Source organism: Columba livia, chromosome 10 (assembly GCF_036013475.1).
Source record: "Columba livia isolate bColLiv1 breed racing homer chromosome 10, bColLiv1.pat.W.v2, whole genome shotgun sequence".
Taxonomy (NCBI): domain Eukaryota; kingdom Metazoa; phylum Chordata; class Aves; order Columbiformes; family Columbidae; genus Columba; species Columba livia.
In genome coordinates this window covers 9,663,144-9,685,265 of record NC_088611.1, presented here as the reverse complement: position 1 = coordinate 9,685,265, position 22,122 = coordinate 9,663,144, and the positions used below count along the sequence as shown (strand labels likewise).

The window sequence follows — 22,122 nt, the reverse complement described above, 5'->3', positions numbered from 1 at the left end:
TGTGGATTTTGAATACCAGTCAATGATAAAATTTTGAAAGGTCTTTGTATCACTTTCCAAACAAAAGAACAGGACTCATCTTCCATCATTATTTTAGGAAGTATACGATATAAACTGTCTCCTCTTGCGATTTTTTGACCATAAGTTACTGGTAAAATTGCATGCTGAGGTTGCTTCAGAGGCCATCACAAGATGCTAATCTCTGAGAAATGTGTGGAAGGAGAAAGCAATGTCCAGCTTTGGTTTGAGACATTTGAATTTTGGTGTAAAAGTAAAGAATATTAGAGTAAATTTCATCTGAAGAAAAAGATCTGATTATCTATCAATTTTCTGTGGGTATATTAATCACCTTGACAACTATGTGTCATCATGGAATCCCATATGTGGGCACCTGGTTATGCACGATTATAAGTAATTTGTATGTGCAAAGTGGTTATTGAGAACTACTATGATTTGCAGTGATGAAGATGTCATATAGGGGATATAATGAAAGTGTAATTTCATAAGTGAGTGCATCTCTGAGGAGCTATTAGTATAGACCTTGATGGCTGCAGAGATGATGGCACACGTACTTCATCATGGATGTAAGTATGAAGAGTTCCATTCCATACAGTTCAGGTTAAAATAAGCTATACCTGATCTGATTTTTTTTTTTTTTTTAAAGTAAGTTTTTTATTAGGATCCCTGGGTTTTTTATTAAAAGAAATCAAAAAGAAAAAGCAGACATTGTTCCAAAAGTGATGTAATGGATAAAAATCTGGTTTCCTTAGGCTATGAGGACTTCATGAAATGTTCAGAATATCTCTTGGTTAGTTGTTTGGGCAAATTTGAAACCCTCCAGATGACCTCAGATAGTAAAATAATCAGTATAAGGTATCATGCATATGGAGTGGTAGTATCCTTGAATCAGTAACCCAAATGTATATCCCCAAATCAGGTACCCCAAAAGAAAAAATGCATACATAGAACAACATAAATTCAGGGACTGAGCCTTGTGGGAGTCTCCAAACATTTGAATCTGATTGGAAGAAAACCCATACAAAATAATAAAGTGGGAGTAATTTTCTGATCTTCTCCAGAATCCTAAAGTCTGCTTCATTTTACCATCAGGGATAGAGAAGAAAAGCTTTTAAGTCAGCCAGCATCAGATTGATTCATAAAGCAAACAGGAAAAGTATTATGAGGCAAGGCTTCATGCTATGATAGACATCTAGGAATACTCATCTTTGGCAGTCTATTCATCTTTGGCTAAGGGGGTGGAAACTCTGGTTTGTCTCCCTGGGTAATGTGTGGAATCCTGTTTATATTCCAACTCAGTTTATGTGGCCTTAGGGAGCAAAGTCTGGTCTTAGAATTAGCTGTAATTTTTGCTGATCAGATAGTGGTATGACTGGCCAACTATTTTTCCATGACTTGTAGGAGAACTATATGGCAAATCTATGACATACTCTTATTTTTAAAAACAGTTGTGTAGTGAAGGTACTTGTTTCATCTGAGAGAAACAGCTGGTGGTGATTGAGAGATTCCCTGTACAGGTGATTTGCAAAGTTTTTTTTTGCTTCTGTAATGTGGAGTTAGTTGTATTAAAGCAAACAAGGAAAAAGGACCATTCAGATATACTTTTTCATAAGTGCCCAATGCAAAATTAGGAATTCACTGTTGCCGTATGTTAGAGGTAGTTTAAATACACATACGTATATCTGCAATGTATTTAATGCAATAGAAATAATGCAAACGTACTTAACTTTAGGTATGCATATGAACACTTGCACCTAATCTGACTCTTGCAGGCAGTGGTTTATCAAGACAGCAATAAACTATTTCAGGTCAGAATCTAATTTAACACTTTATCAAACCATTATTTTTTTGTGCGTTTCTTCTGTGGAAACAACAGAGTGGGCAAAATAGAATAGGTAAGACAGTGAACATCCAGCTCTTCCTTCTTTACATTACCAGGGTTTCTACGAGCTTCGGGCACTGACTTAAGGTATCATTGTTAGCTCTGGTACAAATGGGGTGAACAAACTGCCCATGCCCCAGATGTTTGAGGGCACAGATTGTGAACAACCAGAGAAGTCTGAAAAATAACATCAAACTGGTATGATCCAAATGGTTGTAATTTATCAGCCATCTGACTGTAACTTGGCTTCTTAACTGTAATCCTGCAGATCATTAGTACTGATCTATTTCTGCATATATAAAATTATTTGTCACCTATGGACAGCTTCTTTTATTTTAAATAAAAATGCATGCCAGACCTGACAATTTTGGGATGGGTGTCTTGATATTATGTCCTGTCATATACTACATTTCAAGTTATCTATGTTCAGTTAAATGGAGCACACATGACTAACTTGTCTCTTTCAGTTACTTTAATATATTAGGACACACAATTTTTTGAATGTATTTTATGAAGATGTTAATTATTAATAGATTTTAGTTAAACAACATGTCCCAAATCGCTCCTGCTATTTAGTCTTTAAAGAGCGATTGTTTCTCAAAGTCATTGATAAGCAATATGGTTGTTGTTAAACAGAACAAGAAACAGATTGATAGTTGGTGATACAAAAAATTATGACTTATATTAAGCTTGTGTGTTCTAAGGTAGGCAAGACCCAGAAATGTGCTAGGATAGGCTAAGGGGTAATAAATGTGCACAACCCATAGTTGATTATGTTTTTGATTGTTAGTTTATCAATTGATTGTTGTATCTTGTTCGTTTCACTCAAGGCAAGGGGATTTGAGAGATGGGAATAAGGATAATTAGGACCCACTTTTTTTTTTTAATCCACCTTCTCTGAGTTTATGAGGATGAGCTGGGAAAGGCACGATTGGGAAGACACAATAGCTCAGCTGCTGGAGCCAGCTAATGTCCTTGTTGTGAATGAACCTAGCTTTTCAGCCTTCCAGGCATAAATGTATTTTTCATGGTTATGAAGTTAGTTCAGGTACGTATGTGGAGCACTGGGGTAGAAAGAACAGAGAAAGACATTTACCATGGCAGTGCGGTCCTTTAGATGGGAAGGACTCTAAAGGACTAGAAGCAGGACTATATCTGTCCTGTTTCACTTTTGTTTTCTAATAAACTGCTCAAATGTTTTGTAGGAGGGTATAAGCATCATCAGATTCTTAAATGAGGATGTTTCTTTACAGCTTTACATTATTCTATGTAGATATGCGAGTTTTTCATTGACATATGTCACACCAAGATAAAAATCCTGTGTTTTATAGAGATTGAGTGCTGCTGTCTTCGTGTGTGTGTGTGTGTGTTTTTTTTTTTTAATAAAGATCAATAAGCATTCTGTTCACTGAATATCTTAACTAATGCATTCTATTTTTCTTTCACTTTTGGATTAAGATGAACAAAATAGTTGGAAAATGTGGAACCTGAAATGTAATTGCTACTGTAGAGGGTGCTGTATCAACCCACTCTAAAACTATTATCCCTAACATGTCTAATTTAAATATAATGTCTTTAAATTTCTTATTTTAGATATTAGAGGAAAAGCGAAGAAGAAACTACAGTAAAATGTTTGAAATGACTTAAGAGTGTTTGAATTAGAGACACAACTGTATTAAGTTTTGATGTTTAGGGAGAAACAGCAGCATAGTATTTGGACTAAGAAATTACTTGCTGGCTTTGTCACCGTTGACATCAATTATTGATAGGGGTTTCAGAAACAGCGCATGTGCTGTCAGAGTTGACTGCAATATAAGATAGGGACTGCAGCGATGCCAGAGGCATTATAGAGAGGGAAGCACCTGTAGCATTTGGAGTTGCATGCTTCTATTCATCAGACTTGTATTTTATTGTAGTAAATTCATATGAGTGATTAAAATAATGGCAAGATGAGTCGTCAGGCTTATTTCTATCGTGTTCCTCCACAGGAATTACATAGAAGAACGCAGCTTCAACCTGAGCCAGCAAAGACGAAGGCTCTGCAGACAGTTATTGAAATGAAGGTATGGCCTTTGCATGTTTTCTCATACATTATTTTTGTAGCATGAACTCGTGTACTGGGTCAGATTGGGATGGAGTTTATTTTCCTCATAGCAGCCTGTATGGTGCTATATTTTGAATCTGGTACCAAACCAGTGTTGATACCACTCTGTTGTTTTTGCTGTTGCTGAGCAGTGCTTACACAGACCCATAGTGCTTATCTAGACCCATAAGTTTTCTCACTTTTGCCCTTCCAATTCTCTCCTCATCCCACTGAGGGGCAGTGAATGGGCAGCTGTGTGGCATTTAGCTGCCTGCCAGGGTTAACCCACAACACCTTCACTTACAACTTTTACTATTAAATCATTAAATGCTTCCTTTTACTTCTCAATTTATTTTGCTGTGAAACTAGGAATAATTAGCATTTCTTTCTCACAGTCCATTTTCTTAATAAGACTTGGTTAGTAAAATCAAGTGCAATGTTGCTGAATAATGAGAACCAAGTATTGCTTTTTATAAAGACTCAGGGGAATGGTTTCAGATGAGCCAAAGCATATGATACAAACTGACAAACAGAAGCAAACACAAACTGTCCAAGGCTGACGTAAAATGTTTTTATTCTTGATCTTGAAAAACAATACTTCTGTTCATGCTTATTTGGCCATCATTTTACATCTAACCCGAGGAAAATATTTGTTGCATCAGCAGTGATATGAAAAAAAAAGTGATAAAACTCCTATCTTAGTCCTGAATATAGTTTCTTGGTTTTGATATATAACATGACTTAAGTGTTTGAGCTTTGTTCCCCGACAATTACAAAAAATTAAAAAAAAAAAAAAGTGAAAACTTAAGTTTTTGTGCAATTCTGAGTCTGGAATGTACATCTTTAAGAAAAATACCATGAGACTTGATAATTTGTGAGCTGGCAATGCTGCCTGAGATACATTAATGATTGTCTTCCATTTCAGTCTTAAAAGGAAGTGCAAATTAAAGGCCTCATTTTGCCAGGGACTTCTGTTATGAGCAAATGAGTTCAGCATGTCTGAACATTGTGGTAAATATACAGTTACAACAACAGCAGGACTTCATAAATAGACTATCTGCCCTTTAACAGATAATAATTAGTTTGGATTATATGAGTAACAACAAAGGTACATCTATTTCGGTGTTCCATGTTCTGATGTCTGTTTGCCTTCAACCTTCCCCATTTATTCTTGTGCAATAGTCTATGTATGAAATCCAGAACGTGTGGTTTTGCAGTAACTTGTTACTCTCAGTGTATGGGATAGTAGGATACTGGCTGAGGAATTAATTTCTTTCTATTAAGTTCAGAGTTATAAATTGTGAAGTTTTGAGATAGAGGTGTAAAGTGTTGGCGTAGTATATGGTCTTCCATGTGGGCTATTAACAATGTAAAGGTTTTGTTGCAAAATAATTTGCAATTCCTCTTCCTGTCTCAAAACTCTTTGAAAAGAAAGAGGACAGGGTGAGGGGCATTTGACACATGAATGACACATGCAATGATTGTAGTTGCAGTCCTTCTGACAGCATCTGTGCCTGAAGACAATAAGGTCTTTTCTGTTTGTCTCCCAGGAGATCTGGGTGTGGTGTGATATTTCACTTTTTAAAAACCTCATATTTGTTATGAGGGCTTTTATTTGTCATGGGTGAGGCTGTAATTGTCTTGCTGGAGCATTCTGATGCGGAGCTGCCTTTTGGCTCTGAGGCATGCAGTTCTTTCTTTTCCTACAAACACATGCTCCTTTGGGGTTGCCCTGTCTAAAACAGGCCTAATACTGAAAAGAAAAAGGGGCAAATGTAAGATGTTGAAATCCACATCTTTAAACAGCAGTTTTCATTACAAGTTCCAGTTTTGGAATGTTTTCAAGTAAATTTAAATTGTCTTAATCCAGACAGCATTTGTTTTGAAAAAAATGTGGAACATTTGCTTTGAATGATCAAACATTGAGGCAATAATTTCTCTGTAGTGTTGAGGGTAGACAGAGGGAGAGGATTACCCTGTAATGTGTCACTCTGAGGCCATACATCCCCCATGCAGAGGCTTCAAGCAGTATACGTTTCTCTTTACCGCACCTGACCCCTTCTACCCCATTCACACATAAGCTTTTGCCTGAGTTCCCTCCATGGCTCCCCAGGCTCTGCCAGGAGGTAGTTTTCTCTCTTTCCTAAATCCTTCTGTTCTTTTCTGTGTTTTCTTTTGTCTCTTGTGGCTGCTGAACTCTTTCTTTCCCTTTTCCCAGTCAGTCCTCCATTTCATCCAATGAAGTATACACATTTCTCCTACCTCAAATGTGACTTTTTTTGTCCTAATCAGCTTTTCTTCTACCCTACCTGTCCTGTCATGCTCCTCATTTTTCTCCAAAAACTTCACAAGTAGCTGCCTTTGCTTACAGCAATTGTATTTCCTGCATAACTGTTGTTTCCTTGAGCAGTCTCCATCTTCTCTATACTTCAAAAGATAAAAAGGAAATAGGAAAAATAGAAAATTCACATCCTAGGTCTTGACTCCTGTTTCTATTACTTTATTTACTTTGTTTCAGATATCTCTTAGATGCGTTGCTATGGGCCTTTCTTTCCTAACTTTCTGGTTCTGTTCTTAGACATGTTTGCTTTCAGATGTTTATGTCTTTTGCTTATTCTTTACCCTTAGGTTCTTTTCTCTCTGCTCCATGGTCTGCTGACCTTCTTCTCCAGAAGCCCTTCTTTCTTCTGGAAAGCAGAGTCACAGAACAGAAGGACAGCAGGATGCTTCCTTTTCCTACATGATCCTGTTATTCCCTCAAGCTCCTGCTTTTTTTAAACTTGATTCATCACACTGTAGACCTTCCTTTCAAGAGATTCCCCTATCCCTGAGGTCTGTTCTCTAGGAAGTAGGGCATACTAGATATTCAGTCTGTATCCTTGATTTACTCAAAGTGGGGCAGGAGGGTTGGACTAGATGATCTTTAAAGGTCCCTTCCAACCTAAACCATTCCATGATTCTGTGATCTTGTTCAGACATTTCTGGGCTTAAAACAATGACATTACTTGAGAGAGAAAATGAGAAATGAGTTGCCTAACAGATAAGGCATAAAGCTTATTCTAAGGGTAGGGTATTGACCATCCAGGGATATATATTGCCTAGCAACAATTATGAAAGTCTTCAAAAAACAGTAATCTGTAAAGTAAATTAAAATATTTGTGGTTTACCTTACTTGCAGAAAGAGCCATCTTTATGTATTGATCCAGCTTTGATATTTCAGGTATGGGTTTGGTTTTAAACAAGCGTGTATGTGTGTTTGCAGTGCAACATACTCTTAGTGTTAAGATTGCATGAACTTTCTCTTGTCTTCAAAAAGAAACCTGAATATTCTCTGTATTAAGTTGACAAAGTAGATAGCAATAGACAGATAGATAGATACGGTCTGTTGATAGCATGTGTGTATATTGGCATTTAAATGCAAGCTTTATTAAATGTGAAGTTTCAAATACTTGCTTCTTTGCTTCTGATTGCTTGTTGAATGCCGTAGAAACAAGATTTTTCACTGACATAGTTTAAACTTAATTTCAAAGTAAGACAGACTGGAATGCTCTATTATTTACAAATCTTTTGCACTAATATTTCCCATCCTACCCCTTCCGCACACCCTCCCACCCCACCCTCGGTGTTCAGGAAATGTACTATAGCACTTGTGTTGTAAGGACTGGATAGATAATGTTCATGAAACATTATTGTGGAAACTAATTTTTAGAGTTAGTCTCCTTTCCATTGTGCATAATTATTTTCTTCAGCATCAGGACACGTACTAATTGTTTCTTGTTCCAAAAGAGATGGATTTCTGCTAGGTCCAGTATAGAAATAACCCCAACCTCTCTCACAGAATATCTGCAACACTATTTTAATAAAGGAGATGAGGAAGAAGTATTGGTTACTGGTAGAAGAAGGGGATAGATTAGGGAGAGTACCTTGGTCTATATCACAAATCCTGCTATATAATCTTATGTTTTTAAGAGACTTGGAGGGCCTGACTGGAAAAATCTGCACAAATGTTTCATTGTTGTAGAACTCAGAAGACATTTATTAGTACCAGTTAGTACTAAGCTGCTTCCTTAATATTATTGCAGAGGAATCTTCTTGTGATTCAACACAGACCCATGTAGTTTGTTAGAATGCTGCTAATATGGATAAGTCTTAAAGGTTTGAAGGAACTATTGCATCTGTTCCTGTTTCAGTTTCTGAAAGATTGCCAGACCCTATGCCACAACAAGAGCTGGCTGAAAGTTTTCCAACTTAAGTTTTCTGTGGGAAAACGCTGATTCGGCTGAATCGGAACATTTTATGGGAATGTGCCTATTCTGTCAAAACTTTTAGTGAAAGCAAAGCTATCTAACTTTTTATCCATCCTGTGAGTCAAACCAACTCCCTTGTGGCAGTACCCATTGGGAGCTCCAGGAGTGTATTATCTTTGACTAACAAGGTTCCTCAGTTTCTAGCAGTTGTCCAGATAGAAGTGCAGGTTTCCAAGGCAAGTCAGCAGTCCTGTGTTACTCGTACATAAGGGAACAGAACCTTTGACTCCTTGACCAGTCTGTGAACAGAGGTGATTGATATCTGTCTTCTCTTCTGTCTTTTCATCACTGTTTTTAATAAATTATTCTGAAACAGATTTTAGTTTTCAAGATGAAATTTCTGTCTTCCAATAAAAAGTTAATATGAAACTGACAGTGACAATTTTTCTAGAGATATGAAAGCTAGTTTTTACACTGCTGTAATCACAGAATGCAGAGATTTATTTAAAAACCCCTTTTTCCTTGGAGAGTTCAAACTTGTGATAATGTAGAGGCACAGAAAATTCTTCTGAAAGTTATGTTAGTTATTTCTCATAAAGCTTAAATGTTATTCTGTGATGTATAAACCTTCTAAAGAATGTAACGGGCTGTGCTATAAATTATTTCTGCCATGTTATATTTGCAAACACATAAAATACAAATGCAGTACAAAAAGCCAGACTCTTATAGTCTTAGCTAGAGAGATTTGATGAGGACTATTCCCAGATGAGATGTCATAACAGGTCATGTAAGTATTAATATATCTCAGTGAAAAATCATTCTAAAATGCAGTGAGGCTTAAGTTTTGCTTTTATCTTCAATAATAGGAGTAGAAAATCTCTAAAATGAAGTCTGATGGAGCAAGCTGATTTGATTGTAGTGTCTGAGAGAGCTACAATAATTTATTGATGTGCTTAAGCCTTGAGAGCATTTAATTTTTTTGCTTTCTTTCCATATTTTTCTTTTCATGTAATTTCTCCAAATGATAAGATTTAATAAGAATTCTTCCCCTTTCCTTTTTCCATTAATTCATTAATTCTCAACATTTTTTTTATTTCCTTCTTTAAAAACAACAAAACAAAACACCCCCCCAAACAAACAAAAAAACAAAACTGAACCAAAACACCCCCACAGTGCCAAAAAATCCCAAACCAAATCAGAAATATGTTTTGTGACCAGAACAGCAAACATTTTAAAGATGCCTGTTTTCTATGAAATGATCAGCCCTTCACATGACAGAAAGATGACTTGGTTTTTATGCTCATTCGTACAGACTTTGCTCTATGATACAAGAAATGTTCATTCCACAGACAAATATTACTAAAAGTTTTAGTATTCTGCTATTGGAAATCTGTCATGTCGATAACATTAGCCTAACATATTAAGTTCTTCAATTTGTATTCTACTGGTAACTTGAAAAGTTGTTATTCAAAAAGCAACACCATAACTATATTAGATAAAGGCATATAACCTAAAAGCTAGTTGAAGTCTTCAAGAATTTTTGTGTGTGTGCTTTTTTTCTTTGTTTGGTGATTTTTATTTTATTTTATTTTATTTTATTTTATTTTATTTTATTTTATTTTATTTTATTTTATTTTATTTTATTTTATTTTATTTTTTCTGATTGCATCCCTTGTCAGCTCCTCTGTGTTCGTAATTGATTTTTGGTGGAATATTCTTTCTCTTTGAACATACCCTTCAAGAAAGGCAAATCTGGAATGCTGATTAATATTATCATCAGCACTTTCAGTATCAGGTATTTTCCAGAAAAGAAACACCCCCATTTTTTTTCCACCCCACTGGAATTCATGAATAGTTGCCTACAGTATATTGTGTTTCATGGTTGCAAAGCCCAGATGAAGAGCTGCAATCAAGGCTTTATCCTGTGAGATCTTGAAAAATCTCCAGAGATGGATGACACTGCCTCCCTGGGCAACCAGTTCTAAGGCTTGTACTCAAAATTTAATACTTGTAGGTATTGCAAGGCTACTTTAGGTCCCCCTTGAAGCCTTCTCTAGGCTGAACAAGCACACTTTCCTCTGCCTCTTATGAGAAGGCAAGTACTCCAGCCCTCTTGGTGTTCCCCTACTGAACTCATTCAGGTTCATCAAGTCTGTCTTGTACTGCAGGACGTAAAGCTAGATGCAGTGTGTTAGATGAAGTCTAATGAATGCTGAGCAGAAGGCCATAATCTCTTCCCTTGATCTGCTCACTGGCTGTGTTCATGTTAATACAGCCCAGGCTCCTGTTTGCTGCCTTTGCTGCCAGGTCACAGTGCTACTGTGGCTCCTGTTAAACTTGCTGTCTGCCAAGATACTCAAATCTTTCTTAGCAGAACTGTACCCCAGGGAGTTAGTCCCCATCTGGTACAGCTGCAAGGGGTTCTTCCTTCCTAGGCGTATGACTTGGCTTTCATCTTTTTTTGGATTTCCTAAGGTTCTTGCCTGCCCATTCATCCAATCTGTCTAGGTCCCTTTGCGTAGCAGCCTTGTCCTTGAGCACATTGACTGGTCTAGTAGCTTTGTGAGCAAGCACTCTTGTCACCTCTTTCAAGTCATTGGTAAAGATACTAAACAGGACAGGTCCCAGTATGGACTCCATGGTCCTCTTGTTACTGACTTTCAGGTAGAGCACAACCTGTTAAACACCACCCTCTAAGCCTAATCACAGAACTGGATTTTTTTACCTTCCTAGTTGTCTACCCATCCAGACCATAATGTCTTATCTTGAATACAAAAATAAGGGAGACAATGTCCAAAGACTTGCTAAAGTTGAAGTAAATGGCATCCACTGTTCTTTCTTCATCCACAAATCTAATAATTTTATTACAAAATGCAATGGGTTGGTCAGGCATGATTCACTGTTAGTAAAACTCCACTGACTCTTCCCAACTACCTTCTCATTCCTGTGGTCTAAAGTGTTGTCCAAAAAACTTCTTTGTGGTTTGTTGAGTGTATTTGTGTGACATTATTTGGCAGAGAAGCTGCAAAGTTGTGGTGCTAATTTTAGTGGGACTGTTTCACACCACACGGGTAGAATCCTCTCACGCAGCTCCTATAATGTGGATTATTGTTTTTGACTTACTATTAACAGAAAAGATGTGGGCAAATAAGTTCTTATTTCCCTTACATAAGAACAGTATTATTAACTAGTGTAAATACCATTCCTTGAGATGTGTTGTCCTACACAGAAATAGGGAATAGGATTGGCTGAGGATAAGTTTCTTTATTTCCTTAGGGATAAAAGATATTCAGGCTGCTCTGCTCAGGTACTGTAGTCAAAATTATCTGTATGTACTGGAGCATGTTTGGTGAAAGTGCATCAGCTTCTGAGAAGAATCTTGAAGGACCACAGTTACTGTAAATTAAATCACGGTATCATTTTATTTTTAAGTAGAATTTCTCTGAGAGTGATAATTGTAAGGAAAATACAAGCTTTAATTTCATATTATGAAAACTTATGCTGTCAGATCTTGGAAAACCTCCAGTATTTCAGACTGTGAATATTTTTACTTGTTCATGAACAGCTTGTATACTGCAAACCAAATATTTTAAATATTTCACAATCAAATCCCTCTATTAATTTAAGTAATATAAGAAATAAGAAAATAATTTTAAAAAGTTTGAGACTTATTATTACCTACAAAAATAAAAGCTAAAATGTTACAGGACTGATAGCGTGCCATCTAAATGACATGGCTTAGTCTTTACATGGCTTCGATTCCTTATGGATTTGTAACAGCGGTTGCTAAACCTCAAAAAATTTGAGCTTCATTTTTGCTTTAGTACAAAAAGTTCAGATGGTATTACAGGTGTTTTGGTTTTGCTTGCTTTTAGACAGCCTAGAGAAAACATTGGTGTACTCTTAGAACTCAGGAAAATAAAACTTATTCTGACAAAAGAAAGTTGTAGTTAAGCAGAGCGCTTCAAGCTTAGCTCGTCCTTGGAGGTGTGGAACAAGAACTTTACCTCGATGTCTGATATTTGATGGATGGTTGCCTTCACGTTCTTGAACCTGACTGTCCGACCATCTGAATCAAAATGTTTCCAGTTTCTCAAATGTCTGCAAAGAGGGCCTAAAGCAGATTTCCTAATGAGTCATTTTGCAATGCTCTTTTAAACAGAAAATTATGTGAGAATTTTGTGTAATGACTTTTAAAAATCTTTCTGACTCTCACTGAAGATATTTAGTTGATTTCCAAATGACTGGCAACAACAAAAAAATTGCTGGATGTTTTCAGTGCTGTGCTGGCACCCATGGCAGCCATTGTCTGTGGTGTAAATTTTTTTGGTTTGGGACTCATAATAAAAAGTGCTAAATCCCATCATAATGATGTGGCTGAATTATTGGAGGAAAAGTATCAGAGGAGACGAGCTTTCTTCCTCTTGACGGCAGGCAAAACTCTATGGAAATACGGAAACTCAGCCTCAGACTGAGTCACATAATGAAGAAGCCTGTCGTCCTGTAGTGATGGTAGACTGTCCTCCCTAGGTTAAACTTTGTGTTTAAGAACTTGGAAGAACAGCCGGGCCTAGATGGCTAGAAAAGCAAACAAGGTATGTTATCCTGTACACGTGGGAAATAGGGCATCTTCCAATCTCCCTTCACCCACAACTGTATAGGAAAGAAGATGAAATTTTGACCAGAGTAATATTCTCTACATACTATGCAACAAAACATAACATTGCATGTTTGTTTCTGGTGGTGAAAGAGGTCTAAATTCTGCATTTCTTTAAGCCAGAATCAACAGAATTACTCTTGGGTTATGGCAATATGTGCAATATGTATTTGTACCATCTATTTTTGCTGTTTTATTATTCGATGTTCATGGAAGTACAGATATACGTATGCATTAATACACGTTCTGCATAATTTTCAATGCTCTCTTTTTTTATAACTTAGGATACAAAAATAGCTTCACTTGAGCGCAATATAAGAGATCTTGAAGATGAAATACAGATGTTAAAGACAAATGGAGTTCTGAATACAGAGGACCGAGAAGAAGAAATCAAACAAATAGAAGTTTACAAGAGTCACTCAAAGTTCATGAAAAATAAGGTAAGCTGTATTAATAAAACAGCTTAATATTGTTTAAATAATGGAAACAAAAGTTTTAACTTGACCCTTTTCAACACAGGCAGCTCTCTGCATGTCTTCTTTTGGTAAATCTCTCCTACACAATACTCAGTAGCTATGGAGGAGTGAAGCATTTTGGATAAATAAAAATGTGTTTTGTGTTTTAACTTAAGAAGAGGTAAGGAAGAGGCTATTTCACCACTTCTGCAGAGCCTACTACAATCCTGAGCCTATAGTGTGTTCCCTTTTCCCTTTCTTGTGTATGGTGTTTCCATGTTGGCTTTTTGAATTAGTTCATAATTTTGACTTGCACCATTTTGGCACAACTTTAATTGCGCACTTTTTTTTGTTCCTGATTTTGACTGTAGTTTTACAGGAGGGACTGCTGTTCCATAGATTTTACCAAATTTTAAAGATTTACAGTTTGATGACTTTGTTTCTGCAAAGTACCTTTCATTTCTAATTATTGTACATAGATAATTATGAGTTGACCACAAGCAGATAGTAAATGTGTAGTAATGTAACACATTTCCTGGTATCAAGCTCACAAAAACAGTGTCGCTTGCTCATAATTTTAAAATACATCAAAAGTAAAGCTTGATGTTTAAATTGTTGTCCCAGCTAGTCTTTTTACCTCCTTTCTTTTTGATGTGCTCAGCTATGGTCTAGGTAAAGACCACTCCAAATTGTCTGTCTTCTGAGTTCTAATATTTATTTTCTGATATTTTAATAATTGTCTTAAAAAATGAATAAATATATGCCATGTTACAATTTGTGCTGGCTTATTCCCAGCTCTCTAGCTTGAATGTGTTTTGTTCGTGAAGTGCTAACATACTGAATCTATAGAAAGAAAAAAAAAATTGAAATGATGCAGACTGAAGCTGATGCTCCCATTCTCATATGAATTTAGGTGTTGGAAATAGCATTTTAAAAATATTATTTATAAGATAAACTAAGATGAAGGGAGACAAGTCACAGCAACCTGCAGTGAAAACACTGAAGAGGAAAGACAGCCATCTCAACTCTTACAGTGATGTTAACAATTTGACCATAATGATAGAATAAAATCTAGGCAGACAACTTTAGTAGTCATGATTGTTATTAAGTCTTACTTTATTTTAAAAGTATTTTCATCCTAGTTATTTCTTTGGGTTCTTATTCTGTTTAATATTTAGGGGGCTTTGTGTATGTGGAAATTGTGGGATCTGAAATGGATTGATTGACTTTTTCTGAAACATGTATTTGCAACTCTGAAAAGCTGCTTGAAGAGGAGCTGCTACTATTACCTCTCTAGAGGCCATGTAAGCAAAAAAATTAGGAGTTCCTCTGCCTGCCATTGTCTGATGCTAAAAATACTCAGCTGTGTTGCTGTTTAAGTACAAAGTTTCCAATATTGGGTAGTCAAACACCATCACCACTCTTTCAGAACTGGGAAGCGAAAATTCAGAAAAAGCATGCTGCTTGTCTATACTCAGAGAATGAAACAATGTCAACACCTTCTGGAAAATCTGCATTCTATGATTCTCAGTTTTTGTGTGTCATGCCTATGTGGAATTAATCCAGATTTATTAAAAAAAAAATCAAAGAATATATTTATTCTGTTGAAAAAAGTAGCTCTTAAGCTACAAAAAAGGTAGCTAAAGTTCCTAAGTAGCACTATGGTAAAGAAAATTATCTTGCCTACTTAAACATCTTTAATTTCAAAGCAATTCAGTTTTAGTAATTCATAGCAAGACTCCTAATGCATCTCAGCAAATCTGTTGATCTAAAAAATAATGTCAAAAGCCTAGTATTTTGTTAACATTCTCCTGATGTTTTTGAGAGGAAAAGATTCGGTATATTTCTGTGGCACAGAAAGCAAACAAATGAGAAGGCTATTAAACATGCCTTGTTTTGTCACAGTCTTCTGATCTTTGATAAATGCCACATTCTGATGAAACTTTGTCTGTTTTCTTTCACCAGTCCTTTTCTTCCACTTAAAATTGAGATTTGCAGCAGGAGATAGTTGTTTTTTTTTTTTTTTTAATCATTCATCTGAGAACCTTCAAGGTGGAAAATTATTTATGTAGCTGTCAGCAAACAGATCTTGTTATACCTGATCTGTTGAGCCTGGATTGTTGATAAATTCTGATTAACAGAAGTCTTGATTGATGGCAAAGAGCAGAACAAAACTCTTCTCACAGTTAATGATCTTAGGTGCTATAAAGCTCTTAATACTTCACATTTATTCTTGAAATATAACTTGTTTTAAAACTTTCTTGATTTAAATAAATGGAAAGGCATTAAATGGAGGCCAATACTGAATAGTATTTATTGTACATGTGGCAGAGAATGCTGGGAAGTGTTCCTTTTCTTAGCTGATTCCTAGCAATATTCAAACCATCCAAATATATGGGCTTTAATTTCGACTTCCAGTGAAACAGAAGTTGTAGAAATGAGAAAGAAAACTTGTGTAGATTTTTTTTTTTTTCCTTGCCCACTTGTTGAAGACTCTCCTTGCTCGGTGTATGGAAGGACAAAAATTGCCATCACTGGCAGGATACAGAAACTGTCAACACAAGTCTTAAAATTTTCATGACTAAAAGAAATGAAACTTCAAATAATCTCCATTAAGGATATGAGGAAAGCATAGAGGATGATATACACTTTTAAAAATAATTTCTGCTTTGCAAGACTTCCTTGTCATCCCAGGGTTCATCTTTGGCTATCGGACAGATACACTGATGCATTTTTTTCAAGTGCGAGTTTGCACACTGGAATATAAGTAGTTCTTTGAGTATTAAAACTCTCATGCAATCAACAGGAATGAGTATGACAATCTAGTGATAGTTCAGTACAGCTTCAGCAAATTACCGGTAAGATGATTTTAAATAACTGATTAGGCCATAACAAAGCTGTGTATGAGAACTTTTCACACTATATGAAGGAAGCATGCATGTTCTAGAGTATTCTGTTTATCCTTTATTTAAATCCTTCACTTTAAAAAAGCAGTTGTCATTTATCACATAGGACAGAGACCCTTTTGATCTGTAAATCAGCATAGTTTCATTTAATTCAATTATTTAACTGAAGGTTTAGCCCATTTATTTTAATATGCAATATTCAGGGGAAAACCTCTGATTTTTTTGTTTTGTTTTCCAGTTACTCTGTGTAATGTCATGTCAGATTTTAATGTGTAAAAATAATAATGTAAGAAAAAGGATAATGATGTTCTGGAAATGCTAGTATCTAAGGAACTAAAATTATGGGAGGTGGCAGAGAATCATAAATTGAGCAGTTTGCCAAAGGAACGAGGGTTTCAGGAAAGGAGGTGAAGCAAGATCATATTGGGCAATGTTGAAAAAGTGATGACAGGCAAATGACATGTATGAGATGTGTGAGATAATGGGAAGGTCAGGATCAGAGGACAAACTTGAGTTCTTCAGATGAGACAGCACTTATACCCTGACTTGTCCCTGCTCGTTGCAGGGGGGTTGGACTAGAGACTAGATGACCTTTGAAGGTCCCTTCCAATCCAAACTATTCTATGATTCTACAATTAATTAAGATATAGCAAAGTGAAAATGTTTGCACATCTGCTGGAAAGTGACATTTATTTCATGCACCATTTAATATTTTTTTCCACACTAATAGGTAATGCAGAACTTCAAGAGGTAAATATACTCAAGACTAAATATTTATTTTAAAAAGTTGTTGTTTCTTAATTTTTTTTAAATTGAAGTTTTAGTACATTTTCACTGTTACACTTTTGTTTAATAAAATACCTGCCAAACCCATCATTATTCAGTGTATTTTTTTTTTAATTTTTATTGTTACTTGAGAGCTTTACCACATTTTCAAAGTCCTGACAATCTGTAGATTTTGTAGCCAGCACTTTATACTAAACAGATTCTCTTTCTAAAACACAAAGAACATACCTGTGATGAAAATGATTTTTTTTTTTTTGATTATTTCTCAGTGTATGGGTTGTGTCATGGAAAAAAGCAGGAAGAGTTTCTAGGAGAGATTAAGCATCTGTGATGTTCACATGGATCTTGTAGAAAGCATGTGATGTGATTCAGATTGGCTGCAGATCTATGTTTTGTCTTTATATCTTTTAGGCAGATTTTCCCATTGTTCATTTTGTATACATTTTTGTCTTGGTTGCCATACACTTGCTTACGTGTTCTGGCAAGGGATGGAGGAAGGTGGTTTGCTTTCAAGAGAAAGTTTTCTCTAGCAGTTTCTTAACTGCACTCTTTACATTTTCTTGACATCTGTTTTTTGTGTGGTCCTTATTTTGATATTTTGAGATGGTGAAGGTCATTGTTTTTAGTAGCAGTATGGATTCTTGATTTTATACAGTAGCCAAGTACCTTTACCAGATAGATAAACATACTGAGATTTATAAAGAGAAATAAGGGATAAATATATTAAAATGTGAATGTGGACTATAGTTGGAAGAAATATTTTTTAAATAGACTTGCAATGTAAAACAAAATAGAAAGATTTTGATAATCATAATGTTTCCTGTGATACTGCCATACAGTATTGGATTAGTGAAATATTTTAGTAAGTGGATCTTGAGGAAGTGCTTGAGTAGAATCAGCCTGTGGATACATGTTCTTCTTTCTTGGTGATTTTTTTGAATCACCTTCCATCTAACCCTTCTAGATTTCTTGCATCCCAAATGTCTGTTGGGATGCAACTGATGGGAGACAATGGGAAGAGCTCTTTTAGCACTTCTCTGGTTGTTGCAGAATTTAAACTTGAATTTTTAAGAAAAATGTCTAGGCCTTGCAGTCATCAAGAAAACTTTCCGAATATAAAGGAAGTGTGGTTTCTCTGAGTTATGTAGATGCACTGAGGCATTTTATTTCAAATAATCCTCATGGGATGATATGTCTGAACTCATTTGGTGACCAGTGTTATTTCACAGGACTTTAACAAGAGCAGTTGTATGTCACCTAATTTACTATCCTTTAGCATCGTTCTATGTATTGTCCACTGCTTTGTTCAGATTTGTATATTCTAAATTCACCACAAATTTGCATTCTGTGGCTACCTCTCCCATTCATCACAGTGGAAAGGGAAGAATAGTCACAATTTCATGACATTTACTGATGAACCTCAAATTCACTTAAAGTCAGAAGCTCCTTCTTAGTGACTGGGTTTCTCCTGTTTCCTCTAGGATATGCTTTTACAATCTCACAGACCTATAACTCTGTGGAATTTTTTTATAACATTTCCCCCAGACTTCTCTTAAGTTAATCCCCTTGGCTTGGCTTTCCTAGTACCTGAGAATTCCATATGAACTGCCAGTGAGGGAAAAAGGTGGGGATGGTGGGCTGCAGCACAACTGCAAGAAGAGAAAGGTTAAAATTCCACTTCTCTGTTTTCCTCTCCTCACTAAGGTGCCTGCTTTTCTTTGAGGCTCCTAAAAACCTTGATTCACTGTGGCCTATGTTAAGTCACAAGCATCATGCTGTTGAAAGGAATTTATTGGATTGTATTTACACCGTTATGAACACTTTTTTCCTAAGCATTTTTGCTGTCCTGCCAGACTTGCATCACACAGGATAAATTCCTTTGAACTTAAGTGAGGTCCATGGTGAATTTATAGGCTAGATCATAATGTATAATCTTTAAGAGTTTCCTTTTAACTTCTGAGCAGCAGAAGACGGAGTACATTAAATTACAAGAAACATTACAAGTACATTACAAGTACATTACAAGTACATTAAATTACAAGAAACTCAACTGAAGTTGTGAGTGTCCAAATTTTAATGTTCTTCCAGAACTTACAGGTGTCTGGGTTGTAGTATCATGGTCATTTACACCTTTGAGATTTCAAGTGCAACTGTGAATTGGAAGTGAAATTAATGATCTAACCTGTTGTTTCCACCCTGCCCCTTACAGATTGACCAACTGAAACAAGAACTCTCAAAGAAAGAATCAGAACTTCTTGCCTTACAAACTAAGCTTGAAACCCTTAGCAATCAGAATTCAGATTGCAAGCAACACATTGAAGTGCTTAAAGAGTCACTTACTGCCAAAGAACAGAGAGCTGCCATACTTCAGACAGAGGTATTGTATCTTCTAATCATAAAATGCAATGGAAATTGTTAGTTAATAGCATGTGTCAAGGTGATGATGTGTTTGTTGCAAGTCTGTATAGAAGGCAGTTTGTTAAGGAATAGTGAACTAAGTTAAACTCTTTAAGTGCCAATACATTGGGTATTTTTTGGTAGTACAGCAGCGCTCATTATAGAAGCTTTTTAGAAGCATGTACAACTGCTTTTTAAGAAAATGTATGTGCCTAATTCTCATTGGCTTCAATGCGGGGAGCTGGGCCTTAACAACTTGATTGTTCTGATTTCATTTATTAGTACACTGAGGTTTCCTTTTGGCTGCTCTGGCACTTGAAACTTCTTTTCTACTGTGTATTTCTATTCTGAAGAGTGAAGCTACTGATGTATTTTGAAGGCATTTGTTGAAGGATGCATGATATTAATCTGTGGTTATTGTTTAGCATGCATTTTAACATTTATTTTAAAATATGATCAATTCCTGTCTTTAAAACAGACCAGTGCATTAGTTATGTGTGTATCTACAAAGTCAGATCATAAAAATATGGGTAATGAAATACAGGGTTTTGACGATTGTCACATTTGATGGAATGTGTAAATCCAGTGTTAAAAATGTTGTCCGTTAGTTTGTTTCCTGGGGTTTTAAAAAACTTCATACTTGGAGCACACAATACTCATTAATTGATTCCTATTAGCACTTCTTAATTTTATTTTTAATGTGTGTTCTCCTTTTAAGAAACAGAAATACCTGTGAAAATCAGTCACACTGTGCAAATAGTTCTATTCAGAGAAGTACATTATTTAAGGTATATAAGACTCTTACAGAATTTGAGTTTCTGGCTAACAAAGCTCTAGGAGAAAAAACAGCTTAAACTCGTTCTCATGGAAGCAGGAAATAAATATTTCTGAGATTTTGATTATCCCTCTGTGCTCTATGTCTTATCCTCTGAACATTAAGAAGATACAGATGAAATCCTGGAATTTCCAGCTTGTGTTTAATGGACCAGCCAGCATATGTCTATAGTACAAAATAATCATACTAGAACAAGGGCAAAAACTCCAGCATTTTTGGCAGATGTCAGTCTAGCTTTTGAGTAGTGACATATTTTGTATCTTCAGTCATGCAGATCTGTTTTGCAAGGTTTGTATTACCTGTTGTGCTGCTGAGGACAGCGATGAATTCCATCAGCTCTCCACTCATTTGATTTCCTAATTCTTTATCAGAGCAGTATGTATTCAAGGCATTACAATCTTATAGCTAGCAGATGGGCAGAGGTAAAATGAACTGAATCTACAGCGCTCTTGATGATGGGCTACTGGGATTGTACAATCCTGGTGGAGAAGCAGTTGGTTTCTGACAGGTATTCAATTACTCTTCTTCATAGTTTTGACATAAGGCAGTTGAGGTTGAACATTTTACATGAAGCAGTTTAACATAAGACTTGATGTAATTGCCTGTCGGTGTGCGGGTGACAATCTGTTGTATTGTGTCTGCTTATTATTAGTCTCTCAGGGAAACCAAATGAAAAATTTGGTTTCAAATGTTCAAATGATTAGAGGTAGCTTGATAGAAGAAATGCTGTATAACAGCAGAGAATTACTCCCTTTTATTTGGCCTAATATGTTAGTTGTGATATAAGTGATTGTGATATTTCATACAAATAGTATTAGATTCTTTCAGCTTTCAATGAAAAATAAATGTCTAGGATTAGTGAAAGATATGTTCAGCGTAACTTCCATTCAGTGCAAGATATCAGGTCCCAGTTTTGATAATTTATTTTGATTAACCCTTTTGTATAATCCGTAGGATTCTTATTAAAAGCCTTGGTTTGTTTCTGAATGAATTAACGTGATAAGCAAGGTGGTTTGTTGCAGATTGTGACTTAAAAATGAAGCAAATCAACTCATAAATGTTCTCACAGTTTCTGTTGGTTTTAGACAGTTAAGGCTATCCGTGCATGGACTTCCTAAATCGAGCCTGAATTTATTTGTGACTGAATCGTCAAAAATTATATTTTTTCATTTCATATGTATTTTTGTCAGCTTTTGGTAGTTATGTAACCTCATAAATTGATGAAGCTCTGAAACACAGAAAAGCATAGAAATCTACGTGATTTCTGTTATCTGCTTTAAGTAGGGTATAGGTAATTTTATCGGACAAGAGCTTTTTTTTTTTTTAGTTTCTTTTTTCAATATATCTTTGTAAAGCGAATTGGGGAAAGTTGGTGAATTATATCTACCTCTAATGGGAAGTAATTTTAGTTAGAATTTGCTGTAATTGTCTGTTCATGTACAGTAAGTTTGTGATGGAAGTATCACATAAAAGTAACTTTTATTCTCTGGGAGATCGTGTGAAAATGAAGGCCTCTGAGTACTGAGTTAATACTAGGCTTCATTTTGGGGTATGGTATGTCTCAAGATGCATTAGAAGCAACCTAAAGAAAACAAATTCTAGTTCCAGTTACACACGCTTATTGATGCAGCCACTATTTGACATGGTTTACCAAATAATTTTTACCTAATAGCAGATTTAAAATGGGAAATAACTTGCCTCAGAATATCTTCTATTTACTTTTGGAAAGATAGTGTTGCAGGGTATGCTCTTATATGCACCATTTACCTATGAGTCAGAGACTTTAAATAACCTATGAAAAACTTCAAGTTTTGTCAGCAATTTACCTGATTTCAAAATACTTTAATAATGTACAT

The 22,122-nt window shown here is 35.7% G+C and overlaps 1 protein-coding gene across 28 annotated transcripts in view; it reads left to right on the top strand.

Moving 5' to 3' along the window:
* The window catches only part of ERC2 (ELKS/RAB6-interacting/CAST family member 2), a 439,127-nt gene that overhangs the window by 78,847 nt on the left and 338,158 nt on the right, over positions 1-22,122 (top strand). For all 28 annotated transcript variants that reach the window (XM_065074542.1, XM_065074533.1, XM_065074531.1 and 25 more), the window contains 3 exons: positions 3,889-3,963; positions 13,172-13,327; positions 19,244-19,411. In XM_065074542.1, coding sequence (XP_064930614.1) covers positions 3,889-3,963; positions 13,172-13,327; positions 19,244-19,411 — 399 coding nt within the window. The remainder of the gene's footprint in view (positions 1-3,888; positions 3,964-13,171; positions 13,328-19,243; positions 19,412-22,122) is intronic.